Consider the following 10,915-nt stretch of genomic DNA (forward strand, 5'->3'; position numbering starts at 1 on the left):
ATTAAAAATATATTACATGTTCAAATAAATGAACAAGAAAATAAAAAAGCTTCTACCATCAAATAAAATAATCAAATCTATAACTAAAATCAAAGCTTGAAATTTTGAAAATAAAAATAAGAAACAAAACAAAAACATGAAAAAAAAGTTTTTCCACTCTTCCATATTAGTGTTTATTAAAGTCATGTTTTTTCAATTGAACACGAAACTCTGTTTGTTTACAGATAAGAAAAAAATTATTAAAATTTTCCATTAATTATTGTCCATCAAATTTATAATCTTTATATTAATTTAGTGAAGACTAAAATAAAGCAAAAAGATCAAAAAAAGACTTTGAAAATAAGATGTCTGAATTGCGATGTATTGTTATTTAATTATAGTTCAAGTGTTTTACAAATTAAGGTTTTTTATTACTATAAAATTATGGTAATAGTTATTAACACAAATTTAACTTATGTAACAAATATATTTTCATGTATTGTTATAAAATAGATACATATTTACATGTTTATACTTTTAATCGCTTTTGTTCGGTTTATTCGGTTTAATCGGTTATAACCAAACCATATCCAAATCCTACGGTCTTTATAAAATTATATCTATTCGGTTTATATGGTATATACCAAAACCAAACCATATTGTCTAGTTCGGTTCGGTTCGGTACGGTTTGGTTTTACCATATTGAACAGCCCTAGTTTTGATTGATAATGCCAATTTTAAGACTAACTAATTTTTTTTTCAAGTAAATTATCTGAAATATCAAATTTAAACAGAAATTCAACAGTAACCAAAATAATATTTGATAATCTATATCTATTCTAACAAAACTTAAATAAATATAAATGTACCTTTTAAATAACTTTTAATTACAGTACAATGCTATTGAAAACTACCTAATCCTAATTTTCAGTATTTATTATCTTTTTGAATCCACAAGAAATCGAATGAAACCTGGCGAAAACAAGAACAAATCCTAAAGAAAAAGGCTGAAAATATTGTTCAAAAGTGCAGAAAGTGTTCTTGAACTCTTTTTTTATCTGAGAATCTGAAGGGCAACGATCAGAATGGTACTCGTATCCATTTACGATCCCGTTTAAGGTTAAATAAAGCTGGATACTGCGTGCTAGGACAAAGACTTTTGAATACCGGATCTTCAATTTGATATTGAAGTGAATTCCCAATTATGAGTTGGGCGCTTTAACCATTCAGCCATGGATGCTTAGTGGGGGTCTTGCTAATGAGGTACTATGCCCGGTAAGTGGACTTTCCTTACCAAAGTGGCAACACAAAGGTTTACTCGCAGCATTCGCAGCAAACTCGCAGGCAGGAGAGAGTCAAGCTACAACTTGTGAATTGTCAAAACAATTAAAACAATCATAAAAGAAACCTTTTGATTTTCAAACTAATTAAAACTAAAACTCTCCAAAAACTTATAGCTTTAATAAACTTCAGAAAATTCGATATTTAATTGTTACAAAATATTCTAAAATAATATCACCCAATAGCTAAATTATACAAATTAGTATATCCTAAATGTGTAAAATACAAAAAAAAATCCAAATTTTATCTAGATCAAAAACTAAACTCTATTACTCTAATCCTAAACCACAATAACCTAAACCCTTATATTATATATGTCTTTGGGCATTTAATACATAGTACTTACATAAGTTTTCCCTATTTGATTAGTTTGAAACATCGTTTTAATTAAGAAATAGAAAATATTGTTCAATAAAATATTAGTATGATATTTTTGTCTATTCATCAATATTTATTATAAATACAGGAAATGTAGAAACCATGTAAATAACCAATTTTGTAAAATATATATTAAATGGAATTTTAAGTGGATCAGATTGGTGCTATGTAAGAAGATAAGAACATAGAACAAGAGGTGTGGATGCCATAAAAATCTTTTTCGGCTGTTGATTCAAAATGACTGCAGAAGATGTTGAGACTTGTTTTCCAACCAGTTCTCATTTGAGTGGAAAATGAGATAGATCTATTTTTATAGAACACACAAAATACACATCTAAATTTATAGATCAATTTTTTAAAGAGTGCAAAATGAGAACCATGTAATTAAAAATCTGCAAAAACACGATAAATTAGTGAGAAAGACATGAGACAAAAAGGTAAAAAAGATTGATACAAAGTGTTGGTGTTTTCAAGTTTAAAGAGATCGGAGAAAGTTTGGAGAGTTTTAGAACGAGAAACATTACATTTTTATTCCAGACATTTGAAAGGAAGAGAGAAAATGTATATTTTTTTCTATATAAGGAGACTAAAATTTCAGTTAGGCTAAATATTTTCGGTTTAGAAGAATTCTCAACTTATAAGAAGACTTCTCAAGAATTTTTTTAAACCTAAACTTACTATTCGTCCGAAAAGACTTTAGAAGTGCTGTATGATCTTTCTGCAATCCAAATTATTTCTAAAGCATAAATCTTTACCAATCATTCTTTGTAAATTTTTAAAACAATAGATTTTTCTTTCCTTTTTGTTTATTTTTAGCTGTGGAAATCAATAAATCTATAGCAATTTTGTTTTGCTTTTGAAAATTTATACGTAAGTCACTAAATCTTTTCAAATCTACAGCTAAAATCCTACATACACATTATTTACAACCACAACAAAAAAAAAAAATCAACAGTTTTATTTCTACAGCAAACACATAAAGCTACATCTCATTCCAATCATCTCTAAGGAAGAAACATTATATTTTTGTTGCAGCCATTTGAGAGAAAGAGAGATAATGTGTAAATTTTCTTTATATAATAAGACAAAAGTTTTTAAATAGGTTAAATATTTTTGATTCAAAAAACTTTTAGGGAAGTCTTTTAAGAGAGGATTTTCAAGAAGTCTTATAAACCCTAAATTTACTATTCGTCCAGAAGTGGGAAAGTCTTCTTGTGCATTATTTGTTAAAAAGACTTAACTAACCTAAATCCTAAAATCAAATAACTAACATAAACAAACATTTCATTAAACTTAAAATCAACTTTTAAAGTATTTAATATACAAAAAACTAAACACATATATGTAAAATTTAATTTTTCAAAAAAGGTTAATATTCCAAAATCTAACCCCAAAATACAAACAATACTAAGACATATGCTCCAAACCCTAAACCAAATAATATCATTACTCAATCAACATTCACTCATCTATGCTGAAAACAATTCAAATTTACTATATCTTAATTTATATCATTTACAAATGTTTATAATTACATGATTTCACATTTTTCTCCAAACAAAATATTTTTTATAAAATTTATAAATTATTTTTAAGATCAATTATATAAGAAGACTTCTAGGAAGTCGCCTCCCATAACACTTAGGGGGGTATATTGGGAGATGAATTTGTGTAGGGTTTATAAATTTTAAGAGTTGATAGATTTTAAAAGTTACATGTGCATTGTGAAAATTTATATACATTGACTTATGAAATTTGATCATAACTTTTTAGATTTGTAAAGATTTTCATGAATTTGTAGTACCTCTTTTCTATCATTCTTTTTGTAAAGTAAATGTATAATTTATTTTTTCTAAATCATATAATATGGTTATTTATTTTTCTTTCAAACTAAAAAATAATAATTGTAATACATATAAAATTGGGCAATTCACTTAAATAGCTCTTTTCAATTTTTGATACAAAAAGAGTCCCCAAAGAAGAAAATGACCAAAATAGATTTCATGAAAAAGGCAAAAAACTATTTTAAGCCTTATAAAAGGGGAAATTACATGTTTACCACTTTCAAGGTACCACTTTTCATTTTTACCACCACTAATGACACATTTTCAAAAATACATTCTTCATTAAGTGGTAAAAGACTCTTATGCCCTTGTTATTTATATATATAATAAATTATTATTTAAATAAAAAAATAAAAAAAAAAAAATAAATAAAAATAAATAAATGAAAAAAATAAAAAAAAAATAAAAATAATGTAAATTTTTTTTATGTTTTCGAAATATACTTTTCAAATTCGAACTTTTTATAATTTTATTTTTTTTAAATTTTTTTTTTCAAATTTCTTTTTGAAAAACGAAAATTATGTTTGAAACTACTTTTTCAAAATTTTTATATATTTTTAAGTATTTATATATTTATTAGAATCATAAATTTCACATTCCAAAAACCCTACTCCACCCCTCAACTCGAAACCCTAAGTCTAGATTAGTTAACCCTAAGGGTATAATTGTATTTTACCCTTCATTAAAAGTGAGGGTAAAAGTGGTTAGTGTAAACATGAAAAGTGGTACTATGAATGCGGTATTTGTGTCAATTTCTCTACTTTATAGACATATAAATAATAAAAATGAAAAATAATAAGTTTCTTTATAAATTTTGAATTATATTTTTCAAATTCAAACTTTTTCAGAATTGTTTTTCAATTTTTTATTTTGAAATTCGAAAATGCTTTTTGAAACTATTTTCAAAATTTTTTATTTATAATTTTTTAATATTTATAAATATGATTATTTATTCATAAATCATAAAACCATATAAAATAATTATATATTAAAAATACAAAAGTACATGAAATGTTATGAATTATAGTTTTCGACATATAGTTTGGATCTAATGTGCAATAGATATTTGGTAACATTAACTATTTTGTTTTTTTTCACATGGATTTTGAAAATCACATATACATATGATATTTGAGGAAATTACATGTTTACCACTTTTATGATACCACTTTTCATTTTTACCACCACTAAAGAAACATTTTCAAAAATATCTTCTTTGTTATGTGGCAAAAGACTTTTATGACGTTGTTATTATATATATAATAAATTATTATTTAAATAAAAAAAATTAAAATTTAAAAAATTAAAAAAATTAAAAAAATTAAAAAAATTAAAAAAAATTAAAAAAATTAAAAAAATTAAAAAAATAAAAAAAATTAAAAAAATTAAAAAAAAATAAAATAAAATAAAAATAAAAAAGGTAAATTTTTTTTATGTTTTCGAATTATACTTTTTCAAATTCGAACTTTTTTATAAATTTGTTTTTTTTATTTTTTTTTTTTCAAATTTCTTTTTGAAAAACAAAAATTATGTTTGAAACTATTTTTTAAAAATTTTATATATATTTTTAAGTATTTATTTATATATTTATTAGAATCCTAAATTTCACATTCCAAAAACCTTACCTCACACCCTTAACTCTAAACCCTAAGTCTAGATTAGTTAACCCTAAGGATATAATTATCTTTTATCCTTCATTAAAAGTGAGGGTAAAAGTGGTTAGTGTAAACATGAAAAGTGGTACTATGAATGTGCTATTAGTGGCAATTTCTCAGGATATTTTGAAAGTTGAGTCTTATGAGTAAAAATGAATAGAATTCATTTCCCAATAACACTAGATTTAGTTAGAATTTGAGAATCAATAATAACTAAACTTTTTGAATAATAGAGAATTTAAATGGATTTTGAAATTTTTAAACCAATAACCACAAATTCTATTAAGTTTTTTGGAAACCAATAAAATTTCAAAATTCTCAAAGTCCATCAGAATTTATTTACTCCCCCCCCCCCCCCCCCCCCCCCCCCCCCATACAGAACCTCATTAGACTTGTTTGGTTATAAGGAGTGGTTGTATTTTCACAAAGTTTTTGGGTTACTTTAGCATTTGATTGATATTTCGGTTTACTTTTGTATTTAAAATCAAGTATTGAGTCATATTTGGCAAATTTCCCTTTGATATATCACTAACTTTATTGTAAATATACCTTAGCAAATACAAAAAAAAATTATTTATTAAACTCCAAAAGTTTAAGAAAATTTTACTTTTAAAATATTTAAAAGTTATACATAGATCTATTAATTACCTAACTATAAGAATAATCGAGTTTTCAAGTTTTTAAAAATTTAATTGTATTTAAATGCTATACAATGTATTGGTTGTATGATTGATAATTAGTTTAATACGATAAAAGGAAATTGTCACAAATAGCACATTCATAGTACCACTTTTCATGTTTATATTAATCACTTTTACCCTCACTTTTAATGAATGATAAAAAATACTTATAACCTTAGGGTTAACTAATCTGGACTTAGGGTTTAGAGTTGAGGGGTGAAGTAGGGTTTTTGGAATGCGAAATTTAGGATTCTAATAAATATACAAATAAATACTTAAAAAATATAAAAAAAATTTTAAAATTAGTTTCAAACATAATTTTCGATTTTCAAAAAGAAATTTGAAAAATAATTCAAAAAAAATTCAAAAAAAAAATTATAAAAAAGTTCGAATTTTGTTGGGGTCAAAAACGGTTACGACAAATTTAACATCCAAAACATCCGAGGAAGAAAGTAAGAATTTCTCCGAAGAGTACTTTTCGAAAATAGACTCTTTCTTACGAAAAAGCTTTACGGAAGAAAGAATCGAGATGTCCGACGAAAGCTCGAAACAGGTCGCTACGTAGCGACCGAGCTCGAGCCAAAGCTCGGTCGCTACGTAGCGACCGAGCGATCGTCCCGCTCGGTCGCTACGTAGCGACCGAGCTCGGCCAAGCTCGGTCGCTACGTAGTGACCGAGCGATCGTCCCGCTCGGTCGCTACGTAGCGACCGAGCTCGAGCCAAAGTTTGGTCGCTACGTAGCGACCGAGCACTCGTCTCGCTCGGTCGCTACGTAGCGACCGGGCTCGAGCCAAAGTTCGGTCGCTGTGTAGCGATTGAACCTTTCCGAACATCGATACGACACCAGTCCTTGCATTCTCGTCAAACCTTCGAATGCTATCTCCCGAAGACCGTAGCAAGCTCAGTCCATGTTTCCCGCTATTCTAATTCATCGATCAAACTTCGCGGATTAGAAACCGTGGAAAACTCGTAGTAAACGTGTCGAGTCGGAAGACGGCCCAACGGGATCTAAAACACGACTCGAGGCCCATCCTACGATTTTTCCTAACCAAAAGCCCGTGAACCACAGCATGGTTCACGCTTGGCCCACGAGGAAGGATAAATGTCAAGTTTTCGCGGATAAATACGGAAGTTTTGAAGATAATTGTGAAGATCGGGAAAAATGGAATATCTCCATTTTTATGCTATGACGGCTTAAGGGCAGAAGAGTAAAAGCGTAAACCGACCTTGGAGCTAGTATATAAGGAGTCCTAGGCGAGGAGCAAGAGTGAGAACTTTTTCAGAGCAAACTTAGCACTTAGAGCAATTTAGGCAATTTTCCGTTTTTGTTATTTCGAGCTGCGACTCAATTAGGTTTAGCCGTCTTAGGGTTGCTAGAACTAGGAATCTCGCCGACAGCTCTCGAGCCCAGGCTTATACCTTGTTGTAACGCTCATACGCAGATTCGGAATAAAGATCTACTTTGCTCTCTCTTTTCGATTTCTTACTTTTATCGTTGTTATTCTCGTGTTCTGATTGCTTGACGTGTGGTAATTAACAGATATCCGGGTCATCTGGGAAATTAGGGTTTTCCTAGTTTCCTCATTTAAACGGAAATCGACAATGTGAATTTCGGTTCCCACAAATTTGAAAAAGTATAATTCGAAAACATAAAAAAAAAATTTATTTTTTTAATTTTTTTTATTTTTTATTTAAATAATGATTTATTATATATATAAATAACAAAGATATAATAGTCTTTTGCCACTTAATGAAGAAGATATTTTTGAAAATGTCTTTTTAGTGGTAGTAAAAATGAAAAGTGGTAGCATGAAAGTGGTAAACATATAATTTTCCCTTTTCTAATCTCGCTACCAGTAGCATCTTTTTAATATCTACAAATTTTAGATATATTATTTAGTTTTACGTTTTGAACTTTTGATAATCATATGACTAACAAAATTTTATCTAATTTTTATAGAATTTGATTTAATATTTTTTAACCAAAGAAATAGATAAAAATATTTCTAAGATTATCATTTTTAATATATACATATATGTTATTAAATAAAAATTGAAAGAAAAATGATTTATTTTATTTTAATTTTACATATAATTAACTTACAATTTAAAATTAAACATTGTAAGGAGATAATAAAGTCAAAAATTAACAAAAGTTTATTTTAAATATGATTTAAATTTTAAAACTTTATTTCTGCACATGTGCAAGAAAACACATAGTAACTTTATAAAAGAATAGTTTATTTAATTTAAAATCTTACAAAAAAGATGTTAGGTCCAATATAATATTTCTAAAATGATTAAATTGTTAGATATCTTTTATATACTACTTATGTCATATCACCTCTTCTGATGTGAGATTCTTAACACAAGTGTTACCTATCTGAGCTCTGAATACTATAAATACTCTCATATAGTAGGCAAAATTAATCAGCACAAAATCTTGTTCTCTTTTTCTATGAGCTTTTTTAAACTTGTTGAAACAAACATAAATTAAAGTTTCATTAGTTTTGATGGGTAGTGCTAAATCAGCCATGCGGATCTTCTTACTAGCAATGCTCATCGCATCTTGTGCCACGGCCATGGACATGTCCGTCGTTTCATACGACTATAACCACCATGTTGTTGGCAGTTCTGGCCACCGTGTGGCCACTGGTCCCAGCCACAGCGACAGCGTTTTCGACGCTGAGGCCATGCTGATCTTCAACTCATGGATGGCCAAGCAAGGGAAAGTGTACAACTCCGTTGCCGAGAAGGAACGGCGTTTAACAATCTTTAAGGACAACCTCCGTTTTATCACTAACCGGAACGCAGAAAATCTCAGTTATCGACTTGGTTTGACCCGGTTTGCTGATATATCTCTCCATGAGTACACTGAACTTTGTCACGGGGCTGCTCCAAAACCACCTAGAAACCACGTGTTTATGACTAGTAGCGACCGATACAAGACTAGTGCTGGTGATGTACTTCCTAAGTCCGTTGACTGGAGGAATGAAGGTGCTATGTCTGAAATTAAAGATCAAGGCCATTGCAGTAAGTGCTGCGAATTTAATATCCAAAACGTTAGTCTTATCAATTATAAGGTCAAGCCTGATTTGAAAGCGTGCGTTAGTTTTGGTTGAAATTGATAATTGATACTATATAACAACTATAAGTGTTGACCTTTAGTAAAAAAAATCACAAACGCTATGCATGCTTTGTTTTTTTTTTTGTGAAGGGAGTTGTTGGGCTTTCTCGACTGTGGGGGCAGTGGAAGGCTTAAACAAGATCGTGACAGGAGTGTTAGTCACTTTGTCTGAGCAAGATTTGATCAACTGTAACAAAGACAATAATGGTTGCGAAGGAGGCAAAGTCGAGACTGCCTATGAGTTCATAGTTAAAAATGGTGGTCTTGGTACCACCAAGGATTATCCTTACAAGGCTGTTGATGGAGTCTGCGATGCCCACCTCAAGGTCGGTACAAAGAGTCCTAAATGTAGAAATAATGTCTAACAAAAATAAAGCATCAATTTTCAAATATTTTAATGTCAAAACTACTTGCATAGGAAAACAACAAGAATTTTATGATTGATGGGTATGAGAATTTGCCTGCAAACGATGAGCATGCTCTAAGGAAAGCGGTTGCTCACCAGCCTATAACCGCCATTATTGATTCCAGCAGCCGGGAATTTCAGCTTTACAAATCGGTAAATATAAGAATTCTTCAAGTTTCGTTTAAAAATGTTTTAGAGTTGTTTCTTATATATATGCAATGATTTTTTCTTTCTTTTACCTCAAAGGGAGTTTTTGATGGAACGTGTGGAACAAACCTAAACCATGGAGTTGTTGTGGTCGGGTATGGAAACGAAGACGGTCGTGACTACTGGATCGTGAGAAACTCGTGGGGAAACACTTGGGGAGAGGCTGGCTACATGAAGATGGCCCGCAACATTGTCAACCCAAGAGGCTTATGTGGCATCGCAATGCGAGCTTCTTACCCTCTCAAGAACTCCATTTCTACCGACGTAAGGTCCATGACCTAATAAAATAAACTAAATATATGCTATGCGTGCAATGGATCGAGTGAGCGAACAACTTATTCGAAATAATCGAGTCGATGGATTTGCCTTTGTAATATATCCTGGACTTGTATGGGGTCAATGTTTGGAGTTTGTATCATGTTTATGAATATTTCGTTTTGCGTGTGATAATGAATATTTTATGTTTTTAAAATTTGTTTCCTTTTAATTAGTACTATTTTATCAACCAGGTATGCATTATAAGTAAAGATATTCCTCCTTTACAGTATTGTATAGTCTATCTATACTATTATTTATGAAGTGATTTAGCTTATCTATACTATTATTTATGAAGTGATTTAGCTTATTTGTCATGATTTCCATGATTTTAAGTAATTTTACTTATTTGTCATGTTTTAATTATGTTTAAGCTGAGTCATTAATTTATTATTAGTTTTTAGTTGAGTCCATAATTTATTAATTTAAATAATATAACTATAAATATGTAATTAAATATATAACTATTTTGATTTTGCTTATTTGTCAGGTTTTTCATGATTTTAGTCAATTTTGCTTATTTGTCATGTTTTATTAGGTTTAGCTTAGTCATTGATTTATTAATAGTTTTAGTTGAGTTACTAATTTATTAATTTTAAAAAATACCCTTATTGAATCTTATATATAATTTAAACGAATTTAATTTTAATAATATTAATTTATATGTTATATTAAATATTTAGTTAATCTATACTATTATTTGTGAAGTAAATATTTGGAATCGAGCTCTCACATTAAAAGTTAGAGTGGTTAATAACGTTTATACCCTTAATGAATAAAATGTATAACTAAATTAAAAAAAATGATATTTTCATTTATTTGATTAGATAATTGATTAAAATTAATAATAGTAAGAATTATCCAAAATCTAAAAATATAATTTAAAAAGAGATAATTTATGTATATATTGTATTGTTATCTGAAAAAGTCTTTTAGTAAAAAGTTAAAAACATGAATTATATAACTAAATATTAATCAAATAA

At 28.6% G+C, this 10,915-nt stretch overlaps 1 protein-coding gene across 1 annotated transcript; it reads left to right on the forward strand.

Annotated features, from left to right (window-relative positions):
• The first annotated feature begins 7,606 nt into the window (after positions 1 to 7,606).
• LOC103840591 (probable cysteine protease RDL4) lies at positions 7,607 to 10,122 on the forward strand. The gene is made up of 4 exons (XM_009117089.3): positions 7,607 to 8,910; positions 9,095 to 9,330; positions 9,423 to 9,563; positions 9,657 to 10,122. Exons 1-4 carry the CDS (start codon positions 8,391 to 8,393, stop codon positions 9,897 to 9,899), a joined length of 1,140 nt encoding a protein of 379 aa, XP_009115337.1. The 5' UTR covers positions 7,607 to 8,390; the 3' UTR covers positions 9,900 to 10,122.
• The last annotated feature ends 793 nt before the right edge of the window (positions 10,123 to 10,915 follow it).

The sequence above is a fragment of the Brassica rapa genome, chromosome A09, assembly GCF_000309985.2.
Source record: "Brassica rapa cultivar Chiifu-401-42 chromosome A09, CAAS_Brap_v3.01, whole genome shotgun sequence".
Lineage (NCBI taxonomy): Eukaryota > Viridiplantae > Streptophyta > Magnoliopsida > Brassicales > Brassicaceae > Brassica > Brassica rapa.